Source organism: Silurus aristotelis (genome assembly GCF_946808225.1).
Source record: "Silurus aristotelis genome assembly, chromosome: 10".
NCBI classification, from domain to species: domain Eukaryota; kingdom Metazoa; phylum Chordata; class Actinopteri; order Siluriformes; family Siluridae; genus Silurus; species Silurus aristotelis.
Genome location: NC_139583.1, coordinates 25747170 through 25763840, shown reverse-complemented (window position 1 = coordinate 25763840; position 16671 = coordinate 25747170). Strand labels below are relative to the sequence as shown.

Genomic DNA, 16671 nt, shown 5'->3' with positions numbered 1-16671 from the left:
TTTCAAGGAGCACTTATATGGTTATTTCATATTTCCACCTGATTTGTCAAACACAGCCTCCTTATTCGGAATAATTAGTTTATTATTCTAGAACAGGGGTCCCCAAACTACGGCCCGCATGGCGAATACGACCCGCCCTTACATTTGGAACAGCCTGTTCTAGACAATTGAGCCACTGATAACATATCTTTAAATTTCTCACATTCTTTAGTCATGTGTCTTCTTAATGGCTTTCAGTATAATTACTTATAATAGAAAAAATCTATTGGCTTTGAACTGTACCCCACATCTAGTCAACATTATCTTTATCGATTGCCTCTATCCAATAGTCATGGCCGTTTTTGTGTGTGAGGGAAAAAATATGTTTGCTAATGTACTGCTTAACTCAGACCTCACACCAGACATCTCTTCATGTTCCTCAATCAAAAGAATCCGTGCTCTGGATATAAGAGCAAGTAACTCTGGCAATCTAAATGTCTCCACAGATGGTGATGTTGACTCTGGAAACCTGTACTGAGATCTGGCTTTGCTATGGTTATAGTGGGAACAGCTCTAGCACTAGGGCCATGTGGGAGGGAACGTTAAAGAGTGCAAAAGAGGGGGAAATTTTGGGAGAGGTTGCAAGCAATCAGAGAAGCAAATAGAGAGCTGGAGTTAGGAAGCAGTAGGCAGTTCTCACCGGAGAAGCTTAGACAGCAATGCTAAGTCCACTGATATTTTTACACCCAAACAATCAAAGAGAGGAAGAATTGGTATACAGTTGCCTACTCTGGGATGTTGGAAGTGGCCTCTCCTCCTTACAGGTATGTCTTCACCAAGGACAATTCAAAGGACTAAGTTTTAACACTGTTTATTAACTGTAAGGGATTCCTATGGACACTGCAATCATTATTTTGGCTGTGTTGTAGACTTTGGATTAAGGGATCAAGGATTATTTTTTTGTGATCTGGACTTACAGAAATTTAGAAGATTGTTGCTTTGCATGTAAAACTGTTAAGATGCAGCCAGTTCTCATATCTTGCTGGGTGTGGATGTTGCTGAGCATTGTTGGGGCACAGTCACAAGGTCAGTCTCAGGCCCAATCTCCTAGTCAGGGACAAGATTCACCTTCAAATCCCTGGAGACAAGTGATCCAGTGGGAAAACAATGGAAGGCTGTTTAGCCTGCTCAACAGTGGAGCTGAGTACATCCCTGCTCGGGGACAGGACCTGGACAGAAGTCATCAAGTAGTTTTATCTGATAGCTCGAACAGAAGGTCCAGACCAAATGGAGGAAATGTGCGCAGACAGGCACCATCCAGAGGTAACTCAGAAACCATCAGGGGCCAAGCCAGACACCCGTTTGGATTTGGGCAGGTGCCAGAAAATTGGCGTCAAGGTACTGCTGGCACCGGTACAGGTGAATCAAGTCGATTTCAGTCATCCCCAAATACACGTTACAGAACGTCTTCCGGTTCTTCCTCCTCATCATCATCCTCTTCTTCTTTCAGTGTGCAATCATACCCACAGTACCCTTTTCAACAGCAGCCTCCCTATTATACCCCATATGAATCTTTTGAACCACCATTCCAGGGCACAGGGTATTCAGCAGACCCTAGTGGAGGTTTCACAGGAGTAAGATATAGTGCTGGTGGCGGCGGTAGTTATTCTGCCGGAAGTTATGGTGGTGGTGCTTTTCCAGGAGGAGGACTGGCACCTGTGGCTCCTAGGTCAGAAATAAGAGATGAAAGTCAACGCTACTATCAACAGTATGGTCCACCATTTCCTGCTGCTCCTGTCCAACCTGCACAACCCCCATTCTCAGATGGTTTGGATCGTCGCTACACACACAGCTTGTACAATGACGAAACAGCAGGACTTCCGGATAGAAGTAATGCTGCAGAATCCATATCAACTGGTGTAGGACAACCTGCCCAGCAAAGCCCGCAGTATGAGCAGTTTCCACCTTTTGGAAGGCCACAACCTTTGCCTCCATTCATTCAGCAACCTGCACGTAACCCTCTCAACTCCAACTTCGCCGAGAACCCCTCCACAAATATTGGAACGGTCTACCGAAATCAGCAAAGAGGTATATTGAAATCCACACACTGCACCATTTGTTAAAAAAGAAATCACATTTTTTACAGTATGTGCACCAAATTCCTTTCAGTATCTGTAAGGTACTGAATCAGTTTCATGTGCAAATAAAACTAGCGCCAAGAATTGCTTTAGTCTATTTTTATAAGTACCTAATAACCAGTTGTTCTATTTAGTCTGAACATCATGACAAATATCTATTCTCTGTAACTTATTCACTATGGGCGACTAGGGTTTAAGACACCAAAGAAGAATGACATTGTAATGCAGCAGTGCAGCTGGTGGTGATGTGAAATGGATGCTCGTGTGGAGTATGCTTCAAAATCCTTCCTTTTCTCTCTCTCTCTCTCTCTCTCTCTCTCTCTCTCTTTGATGGAATGGGAAGTGAGGGGGAAAAAAGAGTACGATCTAAAAAATGTAGCTCTCTTGCCATCTCAATGTGTTTCCTGGCAAGCATCGCTCCTTCGGGTCGGACAAACTTAAAGCCCCGGGGACTCAAACTACATTGTATGATTCCGAAGTTATTTGCTTGTGCAGCTGGAAAGGGACATTATATTCTACTAGATTTCTCTGTTTTTGCCTTTGAACACTTACATTCTTCTTTGACACGATGCATTTCTCATTCTCTTCTTGCTGTTTTTTAATTTACAAACAAAAAAGAAGTACAAGCTTATCTCATTGCTACAAATGGCAACGTTATTGGAACCAGGTGCTGCGAAATCTGGGAGTGTATGTGTAGCATATGGCCAGGCATTCTGCATTAAATGTTCTCATTGTTTTTTGGAGGGTTGGTGGTGACTTCATCGAGCCAAAGACTGGCTATGGGGTAGGGAGGGGTGGTGTGGTGTGGTAGTGGGGAGTAGGGAGTGTGTGCAGGGTGAATGATCCCAGTATGTTCAACAAAGGGTGGGGTGACGTTAATAAGGATTATAGTATTTGTGTGTGTGTGTGTGTGTGTGTGTGTGTGTGTGTGTGTGTGTGTGTGTGTGTGTGTGTGTGTGTGTGTGTGTGTGTAGGAAAGTAGGAAACTACACAAACATAGGTTTCACCCAACACGGGTTGCCACAAGAAACAGAAAATATTTTTCTGGTTTAAAAGCCATGTGTGTGTGTGTGTGTGTTAAGTGAAGTGGAGAGGTGGCTCAGGGAGGCCAAATGAAACTCATTCATAACTGAGGCCAAAAATCTTTTTTTCATAATATGGAACTCCATTACATGTAAGTGATCTCAGTTTCTAAAGAAACAGCCACACTGCTGACAGTAAAGGGTGGGCACTCTGTTTATGAGAAGTTATAAAAGTAAATCAAATAAAAGCTACAGTACATGATTGGGATGTTAATGTATGTACAGTATTATATGCTATTTTACCAATTTGCCTTCTTTGAATGGTCTTCTGGCTCATTGCTGGTCAAATGGTCGGATATTATGCAAGTAAATGTTAGAATAGAAAACAAACCTGCAAGGATTTCCTTAAGTGAGTCTTTAAATCTCAAAGACCATGCCTGATTCCACATCTACCATCCTCAGCCATCTACCTTATTTAAAAAGCACGTCTTAATTGTGAGTGTTACAGTATGTGTATGTCTGGAGTAGTGTGTTATATTGTAGTCTATACATCCAAATTTGGGTTAGAGTGAATATTTTTGATGAGCCACAACATGGAATTTAAATATTTCTTCTTCTAGGAAAGTATAATGTATCATTAAATCAAACTTCTGTTAGATCCTGTAGCTACATGTACTGGAGATAAAATAGCATCATATACTTTAAGCACATGGAAGTGTTTGAAGTGAGGGCAGTCTGAAGAAAATCAAACCTTGCCTTTTCACACTGCTATTACACTATTTACTAAACCTGACCCAGGAAGCCTCAAAGTCTGGTTCAGAGAGAGCTGACAAATCAGATGTTTACTCAGAACTGAGGCCGCCAGAATACACAGTTAAAGCACTCATTGTAGAATGTGCAGGAATCAAGTCTTAAAAGCATTAAGGCTATAAAATTTGAGTGCTTAGGTGTTCTCTGTGCGTGATTTTTATTGGGTTAAAGCTGCCCTTGTCTTGCTCAGTTTTTAAGCCATAAGATGAGATAAAAGTCTGGTTCCTTCGTTTTTTGTGAAATGCATCTCTCTTTGAAAGTGTTAGGTATTTGCTCTGACAGCATTTTTTTTTTGCTTTTTTTTTCTTCTCTCTTATTTATTTTTATAACAGACTTGGTTTTGGGCCCAATTTGGAACCAGTGAGAAAGTGAGATCATTGTTGTTCTACTGTTCATGCTTGCTTTATCATGCATTGGTGTTCTACATTATATAGTTGGGTTGCATACCTTAAAATTCAGATTTGTTTTATCCGGGGTTGGTTTGTGCAATTCATATCATGCTTCAATATTAGAGGTTTCAAGTCAACAACAGTTCTTTTGGGAACCTTTTCTAAAACAAACATTTTAATGTAGAGTTTTCAGCAGACCTTCAAGAGTTTCTCTAGAAGGACAAACCAGGGGTGATTAATGAAGTCTTACTGGCATAACAAATACAAATATGCTATGCAGTTTGCTGTTGATTTGAATTGGACTCTGGTGTATTTTCTCTTTAGTGTGATTCATTAGACAGGTGAGAACCCATCAATCATACTCAGAACAAGCATTTGAAGGGCATCTGCATTCGAGTTGAGTCCAGATCCAGTTGGACTATTGTGAGAAAGTGAGCTAGCTCAAATTGTCCCAACTGCAGGAACTGAACCAAACTTGCCATGTAGTGTGGGTTGTAGGTATTAATAAATTATTTTGCTGTAGACAAGCTGCTAAACTGAGCCCAAGACCAGATCTGTAGTGCTGCAGACATTTTCTGAAGATTGGACCAATGAAAAAGAAACAAGTATAATACAATACACTGTAACTTACAAATTACAAGTATAAGATCTGCTCTGATTTCTACTCAAATGGACAACATCTGTGGAAAGGTGTATAAATATCTGGGCCTATAAGAAGATATATAAGAAAATATCTAGACACTGTTTCATATATATCTTGATCACAATGTTTGTCATAATTAGGACTACCTGACCTGGTGCCTGACCCAAACTACATTCAGGCCTCCACATACATCCAACGATCCCACATGTACTCCCTTCGCTGCGCTGCTGAAGAAAAGTGCCTCTCAAGGTAAATCTCAGTTTCATGACCATTTAGATTTAGATGTAATATTATAAATCTAAATCCACAATAATGCATGTCAAATATTACAGTCCCAATGTAGTGTGGCTTTAATATATCACTGCTTACAGTATATTGTTTTTTATGCTTAATGGCCTGTGAATGTTTGTTTTTTTTCTACAGTACAGCCTACAGTTCTGACATCACAGACTATGATGTCAGGGTCTTGCTACGCTTTCCTCAGCGGGTTAAGAACCAGGGAACGGCTGATTTCATGCCCAACCGACCGCGGCATACCTGGGAGTGGCACAGCTGTCACCAGTGAGTTCAACCCAATTATCCTATGTCCTGTAAGTCTCTGCTGTGACAGGTTTAGGTCCTATACTGACCTACATGCGTCTACGAATGGATAACAAGTCATCACTGATATCGATAATTGATTTTTAACCATCACAATGAGCGTGTAATGGATATTTATGGCAGTCTGATCGTTTTCTACCACCTGGTCTAAAATACCATTTCTAATGTTATTGTTTTCTCATTTGTCGCAGCATTTAATAGGATTTTCTCTTTGGATGGGGGGGGATTAGACTGCAGGCTTGTTTCGCTGTTGGCTATTATCCCGAGTCTAAATTCCACAGACAGTCTAACCTTAACTAAGCTTAATCAAAAACAAATTTAATTCTTTCTCTGTCTGCCAATATTATCTGCATGGAGCTGAGTATTACCCCTGAGGGCTCTAGAACAGCAGCCTGTGCAGTTTATACTGAAAAAAAAGTTCCTTGATAACTACATGGATTGCATTAAGACTAGCTGTGATTTGCTCTGTAAGAATGTACACAGTTCTCATAAATGGAAAGGGCCCCTGACTAAGGCCCTTAACCCCATAGTTGCACAGTTGTATAATTAAGATAAATGTAAGTGGTTTTGAATAAGGGCTTCTGTTAAATGCCATAAATGTACATTTAAATGATTAAATGTACATTTAAATGATTAAAACATTCTCATTCTCTTTCAAGAGCCAGGAGAATAAATAACAAAAAAAATGGTTCAAAAGGAAACAGATAAAGGTCAAATTCCACTTCCATTGGTCCGGAGGTCAAAGTGTTCTGTCCATGTTCAACTTTTTATTACCTTCCATTGTTTTTCTACATCAGCACTGGACAAGCAGAACTAAAGTCAGAGGTCAGTGATGTTTGTGCAGGTGCCGTGTCTGACTTTCTGAGAACCCTAGTGAAATATTTTGACCCTGTCTGTTTGTTTAAGGGTGGATTCTTTATCCAGTGACGTCAATAAGGTCGATGCATATTCACAAATAACTTTTTTGATGTTCCATTCTAAAGTATCAGATGCAAACTGATAGAGACGGAGTATTTCTAATTACAAATCTGTAGTGACCACTGGTAAAATGTCATGTGACCAATTGGTATTATTACTCTGGCATAAAGTTTATCTTAGTTATGTTCCTTATTTAGGAAAGGATTTACTACAATTCCCTTTAGAAGTTTTTCTGCAAATAGTTTTCACAAATAATGCATCATGATTATGTAAAAAAGATTCTCTTTAAAGAATTTGAACACTGTTGGAATTGGAGGTATGAGGAAATATTATCATAGTAATAATTCTAAATCATAAACAACATTCCAATTGCAAATTATGGTGAGACATTTTTACAAAAATGGACTAAATGGACAAAGTTTGTGGACACCTGACTAAAAGATTCATGTGTGTTTTTTAAGCATCCTATTCCACATTTAATTCTTATTTGTTGTTATAATAAACTCCACTCTTCTGGGAAGATGTTCTATTAAATTCTGGGGTTGTGCACATTCAGCCACACGGGTGTTAGTAAAGTTAGGTGTAGGGTTAAAAATTCATCCTGGCATTCCAATTCATTCCAAAGGTGTTTATTGTTGAGGTCAGAACGTTATATCTGGCCATTTAAGATCTTCTACTCCATTTAAAGTAAACCATATCATCATGCTTTGTGCACAGGGGCATTGTCATCCTGGAACAGGTTTGCGTCTAGTTCAAGTGAAGGGAGAATTTCATGATACCACATCCAATGACAACTTAAAGTTTGGAAAGAACCATATATGGCTGGAAAACTAAAATAAATATACTACTAGACTTAGTATTTGGTAGCTCAGTGGTGACTGATCAGAAGGTCAGCTGTTTAAGCCCTAGTATCATCAAGCTGCCACTCTTGGGCCCTTGAGCAAGGTCCTTAACCCTGTGTGTTCTAGGGGGACGGTATCATAGCTGAGCCCAGCTTTCTAACTTTTCTGTAATTGAATTGATGGCTCAAAGAATAAGATGTTGGTCTTCTGATTGGAAGTTCATGGGTTCAAATCCCAGCACCACCAAGCTGCCACTGTGATGTAAATTTAGACCTCAACATGCTAGGGTAACTACACCATGCTAAAAATTTCCTCTCGGTCCTAAATATGTCAGCCTGTACTGTATCTGTCACCTTTTCATAATGAATGATTGATGTGGTTTTTGTTCTTTATTTTTTCATGGACAACATGCTATCCTGGTGGAAACTCTGAGTCTTCTCCCTGTCAGTGCCTTTCTGTTGGAAAGTAGCTTTCCTGAAAGCCCTCGGCTATTTTTGTTCTTCTGCTGTAACACGAAACGTGAGACTTAATTCCTTTCGGATTCGGTATGCTCCAGCATGTATTACATCACCTGCCAGACTCCTACTAAAACACGCCTTAGCTAAACACTTAACTCATACACCGGGAAACTCTCAAATTTAGGCACAAAAAAGGGTGCAGTGTTGTAATACTGAGTTCATTGATGCTTCATACTGCTGCGTTTAAAAGCCAAACATTTGAATCTGCACTTTGTCAGACTGATTGAAATTCCCTTGAGTTCCAATTGCTACATCACTGCCAAACGCGGTTTGGAAAGCGTGCAACAAAAAGGTGTGAGGTGAGTCTGAATTGAGGTTCTTAACACCAGATGCCGCTTTCTGAACAGCTCTTGCAGTAGTCTGTGACTGATTGAATTGCCCCTGTGGCACTCGAACCCAACATTACCGACGAACGCGACGCGCAAAGTGCTTTGAGCTGACAGGCAAAATGAACAAGTGCAAATGAAAGAGAATTGCTTGCGTTGTTGCTTTTATTAGATTATGTCGACCGAATGAATGAATCACTTTCCTTCACACACTCTTCCCTCTTGCAGACATTACCACAGCATGGACGAATTCAGTCACTATGACCTACTGGAGGTGGGTACAGGAAGGAAAGTTGCAGAAGGACATAAGGCCAGTTTCTGTCTGGAGGACACCACGTGTGACTTCGGCCATCTTAAACGATATGCCTGCACTTCCCATACACAGGTAGTCATTTTTCAATAAGATGATTCAAGATATAACTAAAGATGAAGGCATTCTTGATTGTCCTAAACAAACAAAACTGTACATACAAATACAGTATACAAAATTACCTCAGAAGTGTGATGCTGGACCTCAGAACTAAGACATTCTTGAACATTTTTGTAGATAGAAGTTGAGGAAACAATTGGATATCTCAATGTTTGATTTTTGTTAGCAGCAATTTAGCCTGCTAACTGTGACATATTTGTATTTCCTATTGTCTTCAAAAGCAACTATATAGTCAATGATCTTTATTTCATGGAAAAAGAATATAAGGTAACCCTCGGTAAGGTAAGGTAAGGTAAGGTAAGGTAAGGTAAGGTAAGGTAAGGTAAGGTCAAATAAGGTAAGGTTCAGTACGGTAAGGTAAGGTAAGGTAAGGTAAAATAAGGTACGGTACGGAAAGGTAAGGTAAGGAAAGGAAAGGACAGAAAAAGTTTCAATCATGTATAAATATGATTTTTTGGGGTGTATAGAGTAGTAGAAAAGAGGTCCCCTGGTGGTCTAGTGGTTAAGATGCAGCGCTCCCACCGCTGCGACCCGGGTTCGATTCCCGGTCAGGGAACCATCCCCAGCCACTCTTAGTGCCGGTCCCAAGCCCGGATAAATTGGGGAGGGTTGCGTTAGGAAGGGCATCCAGCGTAAAACATGTGCCAAATCAAACGTGCGGAGGATCCGCTGTGGCGACCCCTAACGGGAGAAGCCGAAAAGAAAGAGAGATAGAGTAGTAGAAAAGGCCCATTTCTTCATGTTTCCTCAAGTTTGTGTGACCTCATCAGTTTTGCTTAATAAAGCTGTTTTGTGGCAATGCTTTTTTTTTTAAATCACTATACAAATAAAACTTAAATTGAATTGAAATGTGCAACTGCTCGTGTACATGCTGGAAAACTCGTTCTCTTTTTAATCATGTTTTCGAATGCTCCAACAGGGTCTCAGTCCAGGTTGCTATGACACTTATAATGCAGATATTGACTGCCAGTGGATTGATATTACAGATATCAAGCCAGGAAACTACATACTGAAGGTAATAACATTCGTATGAGCTTAATGCAATCCAGAGCCCATTCACTTTGTGTTTCAGTTCCCATTTTGTTCCATTTCTTCGGCTGTTTCGAAGCTACTAATTCAAAGCATGCTAATGATGGTAACATATGGAATCCAGAAGCAGCTAAACACAAGCAGAAAGTCTCTTTTTTGGGGGTATTCTAATGTTTCCATTATAGGGGTCAGATGACAATTAAGGAGTGGTACATTTTGCATTATAGTCAGAAGTAAGCTAAAAGCAAAATGACAACTTGGAATAACTGAGATGCCTAGAGAACTACCTAGAACTGAGTAGATTAGGGTAACAAAGAGACCACAGAGAGAAAGTTAGTATAGTTTAACATTCAAAGCCATACTATTTGGCAAAGACAAAGAAACTTGTGTTCGCACATTGTTTACTAGGTGAAAACAAATTAAACCCAGATGCTAACAATCAAGGGAATGGCCAGGGAGAAGCTTTAGCAGGGGCCATGGAAAACAGAAAGTGACAAAGAGGAAGCAAACAAGGGAGTTCTGGGAAGTGCAAACACATAAAAAACACCAAAATCCAAATAAATGTTACAGTTTTACTAAGAGAATAGTGAAATTAGGTTGATGTTCAGTTTTGTTTTTTTTTTTTGTTTTTTTTTACACAGACAGTTCAGTTTCCAGGCTCTTCATGTCAAGTTTTAATGTTCTTCAGATTTTTCTTTTAAGCAATGGCCAATCACATAAGATGATGTCACATCACAGCTAAGGATGACCTAATGTCCAGCTTTTGTCCCACATTTTGATTGGAAAAAGCAGTAGGAACTGAGTCAATCTTCTAAGATATTTGTAATAAGTTTTAAAATGGAATAAATTAAAAACAAGTTGCAATATCCAGAAAAGAACTCATTCCTGGTGGAAGTGACCAAATTTGACTTTTATTCAATGGCTGTGCGATTGTATTAAAGCTTAGATTAGCTGTCTTTAAATCTGGGTTCACTTCAGGTCACCCCATAATAATCTTTAGTAGTATTAATAACTAATAAATGTTGTTACAAGCCAATCAGAATTTGAAGAAATACATGAATGCAAAGGAAAGAAAATGTAGTTGGCTGAGACTGTAAGCAAAATGTAGATTAACTGGAAAAAAGAAAGAAACAAAATGTCTCAGAGGCCCATTGATAATAGTTGGAAACATTTGATATTAAATCCAGCTTGAATAAACATTAGCACTGAGTTTAATGATCTCTATCGTGTGTTGGGGTAACAAAGATGTTCACATGGATCTTACTTAGAATAACATACTTGTCTCTTTTCTCTCTCTAAAATAATTCGATTTTCTGTATGTACGACTAAAAGAACATGCTAGAACTTGACAGATGTTTAACTGAAGAAGCTTTTCATTTTATATCGAATGCAGCTGTTAGAGGAAAGTCCATCAACAATGAGAACGATGCTGCTGCAATGCGTTTGGTATGCTCCTATTTGTGATTGCGCTGTCAGTTCGAATATACTGTAAGGCAGGCAAATACAGGCCTGCTGTGTTTCTCTGTAAGAACAATGACATCATGAATGCTAAGGACAGAGACTTTCCATATCTCCTGTTTCCTGATCTGAGATTTCTTTTTACTTGAATCTTAGGTAATCTCTAAAACTGTAAAGTAATAATATACTTTTTTTTTCTCTAATCCAGGTTCAGGTCAACCCCAAATACTTTGTGCTTGAGTCAGACTACACCAACAACATTGTCAGGTGTAACATCCACTACACAGGGCGCCTTGTCCGAACAACGAACTGCAAGATCTCCCAGTGAGTTACTCTGATGCACTTTATTGTACTGAACTGTGCTTTTAATCCACTGCAATTAATGTTTTCTCAAGCAATCTATTCAAATTTGACAGCAAATTTGATTTAAAAAAAATTCTATATGGGCAATATTTTGTGGACACCTGACCATAAGATGCATTTTAAACATCCCATTCCACATCTTGCCTCTATTTGATGTTATAATAATCTCAACTCTTCTGGGAAGATGTTCCACTAGTCTCTGGAGTGTGGTGGAAGAGATTTGTGCTCATTTAGCCACAAGGGTTTTAGTAAAGTAACCCCTCAAGTCTACTGCAATGGCATAGGACCAAAGGTTGCATTTAAGTACCTATTACTGCATGACCTATTAACAATAATTGAACAGTAATGAATGAACATTCAATACCACCCAGATTAAGAAGCGGTTCCCTTTAAGTCTGGTCCCTTTTAAGGTTTCTTCCTCATAACATCTCAAGAAGTTTTTTGTTACCACAGTGGCCACTGGCTCACTCATTAGGGATACACTTACAATCATAGTAACAAAGCTACTTTGAGACAGTGTCCATTGCTAAATGCGCGGTACAAAAAAAAATTTATTGAACCTAATTAAAGCAAGGTACTGATGTAGGCTGAGGCCTGAAGTGCAGTAAGCATTCCAATCAATCATGTTGTGTGGAATGGGGTTAACAGCAACGCTCTATAGCAGGTCTTTCAAGATCTTTCTTTGAACAGAGACATTTTCATTCTGGATCAGGTTTGGGGTTCCAGGTTTAAATAAAGGGAAGATGTTATGCTTCCGCATCCAAAGACATTCTATACAATTGTATCGGGTGTCCCAATACTTTTGACCATACAGGGTGTCATATTTTTTGCAAATCCTGAAAGATGAATTAAGCTAAATTTAGTTTGGTCTCTTGTTTTTTCCCAATTTTCTCTATTTGTCAAAGTATGCTAATTTTGTTATAATTGCATGATTGGGTCTTTTTTCTCAAAAAAAGCAATGGACAGGAATTGTGTACTGCATCCACCATCACCCATGATTAAGGCACAATTATTGTTTGCTTCTATTGATTTTGCATGCAAAATTATTAGAAGAAAAAGATTCACTATACGTGTCCTTCATGACAACCTGTGCATGTTTCAGATATAAATGCAATCAATCTATTTACAGCACATAGAAAACAGCATTTTGTTTAAACCCACCTTAATTATATTCTATAATCATTTAGTTTTAAAAGATGTGTAAAAAAATAACAGAAAGACCTTTAGGACTGAGGACTGAAAAAAAAAAAAAGTCTCTATTTCACTTTTATTGTTTTATATCGCTTTTATTATAATGACATTGAGAAGGAAAATAACTTTTGTACTTTGATAGTACAACCCTGTTAGCAAAGTTCGAGCCTGACAGTAAATTATCAATTAATAAAAATACAATTAATTTAAACAATGTTTTAAGAGCAAAGAACCAATGTCGAACTCACAGAGCATTGCTTAAAATTTTGGAATAATAACAATAATTAAATAATTAAAATGTAACGTTTTCTTTGATTTTTTAACAGTTAATCACGAATCACAAATAATCATGAAATCACCCAGGTAACAAAAGCTGTTTTAAAACTTTACCGATAGCCAAATTTTAACCGCATACCACATAGATGTGTAAGGAAGGAATGCAGTTAACGTTAGCTGACTGGCGTATTTTCAAAGAAGTGTATTTCATGAGTTTCAGAGATATAACTCAAAAGTGTTCACAAAATCCAGGCAAAGATCAGGAAATGAGCTAACAGACAGGACAGGCAAGAGCAAACAAGAAGCCCAGAAAAAGATTACATTCAGAAAGTCTATTACTGAATCACATGACTTGGCTATAAAATTATGCACAGTGAAACATTGCAATGTTGTGCATGAACTGAGAGTGCTTTTAAACTTTGCTATGAAGGTGATTAAATCGAGGCATGTGTGATCAGTAATCTCGTTACTGTGACCCAGAGAGTTGTTGGAGGCCACGCTGAAGTCTGGAAAGTGCAGTTAGATGCTGATTCTGACATTGATATGCAAATGAGAAGGCAAAAATAATATATTGAATACTTGAGCTGTATTAAAAATGTTTAATATTTTATGAAGTGCTAATCATCAAGTCATCATACAAAGAATCTGACACTTCCCTAATTTTTGGATTTGATTCTTTTTTTATAGATCTTGATCGCCAGACACATTAAGGTAGAAGATGATATCCTGGGATATGCTGTTCCATTGAAATGTGAATGGAATACCAGTTGTTGTTGCTGCCAATGTTATGTGTTGTTCTGGTTCCATAAATTGATTGGAGTCTGGGGGTCAGTTTGTACTCAAGATTATATACTCAAAATATGTACTGATGCCCCGATTACACAACGCTGTGAAATATCCAAAAAGGGCTATTTCACTTTTACAATATTGCCAACATACCATTTTTGACATAATAATTACACACAAAAGCATCATCATCATCCTTAAAGCCAGATAGACATTGTACAGAGTGAGTTATTCCGAATCAGGTCTTAAAGCTGCTGTTTTAGAGTCAAAATCTCTGCAAAGCAGACAAACCAATGGATGCCCATTTCTGGTTACAAACTCTCAATGAATCATATAATACACAATGTGTCAGTGAAGAACATATGAACTCATACAACATCTGCCTGGCTTTAAAACATAAGAATAGCTTTTAGTCTATTAGAAACACTGGCTTATTTATACCATTCGTTTTCCAAGAATGGTTATATTTAGCGAAACCATCGGCTTAGATTAAAAACATTAGATCAAATAGAGACAGGTGCTGAAATGTAAACAACGGAGTCCCAAAAGGGTGCTAGTAAACTGTAAATCACCACTTCAGATCAGGAAAAAAGTCCCTGAAACCCTCATTTTCAGTGTCAGGGAAAGAGGATATATAGACCCCGTACGACTGGAAGCAATCATGTTGTTGAAAAGTCTTTTTTTTTCTTTCTCCCTTTCCGCTGAAATGAAGGTGAAATAATGAAATGTGGTTGAAAGGGACGTCAGAGAATTTTGCGTGCATGAATCATCTACTATCACAGCAAGTTTGTCCAGGAAATTCACTTTAGCTTGACTGAGGGAGCCTTGAACAGATTCTCGTCCTGAAAAGCCGGAGGGGATTAGACCATTTTGAATTAAAGCCTTATATATCCAAGCGCTGGCTAAAAGGTCTATATTTTCCCGTCCTGTTAACTGTTTTCTTACAAAACTGCCTTTTTTTTTGTTATCGTGATGGTTTACAGATGATGCCTACCTAGCAGCCGAGTAGTCACCTCTTTCCTGAAAACTGGTGGTTGATGAATGACAAATATTTGCGTGCCTCAGATAAATTGGCAGCTTTTTTTTCTTCCTAATGGCTCAGTGATTCTTGTCGATCGAAAGTTATTTTGTGTCTGTTACCTTTTCTAATAAACTTGTATCATGTAAGCAGTTATCGGTTGTATGCATACATAGTTTTTGTCAAAAGCTACCAACACTGGTCTGATGCCATAGGTCATCATAATCTTTACATGTGACTGTTACTCCACTATTAGATCGCATTCGATAAAGAAAATACTGCATTTTTTTTCTCTTTAAAGAAAGTACAGATTTTTAGAAAGTAAATTGCTGTAATATTTACATTGTATGTATTTCTCGATTATCACATCTGATTACTACCTTCATTTCAAAGCTGTGTTGCGGCAGAATGTAACTATGACGATACTACTGTTGCAAAAGCTAACATTGCAAAAGTTTGATATCGCTTCCAAGCTCAATGCCATCTCAACCTACCTCTGAGACAGAGTTAGCTATTATATTTGTCCAGTTAAAGATGTGCGGTAAAGAGAACCTCCCTTTATTTATATATATAACACTTGAAGGAAATCAAAAAGTATTTACAATATAAAGTTTCATCACAAATACTTATATAACGTGTAATCGTTCATGCGACGGGATTTTTTTCTTAAAGGCGTTGTTCGTTATTATGAAATTATAAAATGCCTAAAGAATGTGTTCCCTATTTAGTTATATTACCTGGTGCATAGAAATGATCAGAATTAGGGAAAATAATTGGAGGGTATGCAACAAAACCCAGGGTAGATCTTGTTACATTCATTTTCATCATATAAACAAATTTGTTCTTTCATTTCATAATATGTTTCTTCTGATTGGTAACAAGGATCGATCTTTTTCTTATCAAATTTTGTTCACAATGTGGAGATTTGCACATTTGTTTCATTACGTTTGTTTCATTATGTTTTTTAGACCGTATACTGAATCTTCAAATAAAGATAAAAGAGTAATACAACCACTTTTCAAAGTTCTTGAATGTTTTGCTTTATTAATATTTTACTGTGCTTTTATATAACATGTACCACATGTGGACACTTGAAGCGCAAAGGAGAATGGGGTAGCGGAAAAGAGATTTTTTTAAGCCCCTAACCTTAGCAGCAAGCATAAAGTTTTCTTATAATATGCTAATTTGTATATGATTTTGATTTATCTTGTTTTGCTAACTGGTTAGTTTTCCAAGTACATAAATTACAAACTACTTGTTTTGCTGCTTAATAAACTAACTTATTGTATTACAGTATAGCAGACTCCATAGTAAGGAGCATCTATTTCATTCTAATTCCATCGCAACACTGCCAGAACCTCATTTGCAACACAAACCGTAATACACAGTTCATAGCATGGATCCTGTTCAAAGTGTAGTAAAACACATTCATTTTTTGAAGCGAGCACAAAAAAAGTGTTTATCATTTGCAAGTTTTTACTGGCAGGAAAAGAAACCACACTGTCAGCCATTTTATATCCGCAAACATTTATATGCAGACTTACCTATTAAACTGCCGACTTCTACGCATATGGTTCAAAACCTCATCTGATGAGATGTGAATCTGAGTTCTTCTTATTTTCCATTGCCTAAAGCAACACCTACAAACAGAGTGCTTTTAGCTTCAAGCAGCATTTACATTTATGACATTTGACACATGCTCTTAAAGTCTTTGGACCAAAGGATTGTGGACACCTAACCATAAGATTATGTGCTTTTTTAACGTTCCATTTAACATTAGTCCCTGTTTTGCTGTTATAATATCCTCCACTCTTGTAGGAAGTCTTTCAATTCATCTCAAAGGTGTTCAATAGGGCTAAGGTCCGAGCTCTATAGCAGGCCAATTCAGATCTTTAACTCCAGCCCATGTTGGAGCAAGCAATATCTAAAAGGTGC

General features: G+C 38.0%; 1 protein-coding gene across 3 annotated transcripts; it reads left to right on the top strand.

The window, feature by feature from the left end:
- Positions 1–615: 615 nt before the first annotated feature.
- loxl1 (lysyl oxidase-like 1) lies at positions 616–15747 on the top strand. Of its 3 annotated transcripts, XM_083553013.1 has the most exons (8): positions 617–803; positions 909–2067; positions 5122–5230; positions 5405–5542; positions 8414–8570; positions 9535–9630; positions 11311–11426; positions 13620–15747. In XM_083553013.1, exons 2-8 carry the CDS (start codon positions 999–1001, stop codon positions 13624–13626), a joined length of 1692 nt encoding a protein of 563 aa, XP_083409139.1. In that variant the 5' UTR covers positions 617–803; positions 909–998; the 3' UTR covers positions 13627–15747. The 3 variants fall into 3 exon arrangements, 2 of the variants coding, with proteins under 2 accessions (XP_083409140.1, XP_083409139.1); XR_014535479.1 differs by lacking the exons at positions 8414–8570; positions 9535–9630; positions 11311–11426; positions 13620–15747 and adding exons at positions 6241–6406; positions 6488–7859 and having other exon boundaries at positions 616–2067; XM_083553014.1 differs by lacking the exons at positions 8414–8570; positions 9535–9630; positions 11311–11426; positions 13620–15747 and adding an exon at positions 6241–7859 and having other exon boundaries at positions 616–2067.
- Positions 15748–16671: the final 924 nt, after the last annotated feature.

Bases quoted from the DNA above. Each gene is read 5' to 3' on its own strand.
- loxl1 (XM_083553013.1), top strand. From the start codon at position 999: ATGCAGCCAGTTCTCATATCTTGCTGGGTGTGGATGTTGCTGAGCATT. The intron at 2,068-5,121 runs GTATATTGAAAT...TGTCATAATTAG, and splicing joins CTACCGAAATCAGCAAAGAG to GACTACCTGACCTGGTGCCT. The intron at 9,631-11,310 runs GTAATAACATTC...TCTCTAATCCAG, and splicing joins CAGGAAACTACATACTGAAG to GTTCAGGTCAACCCCAAATA.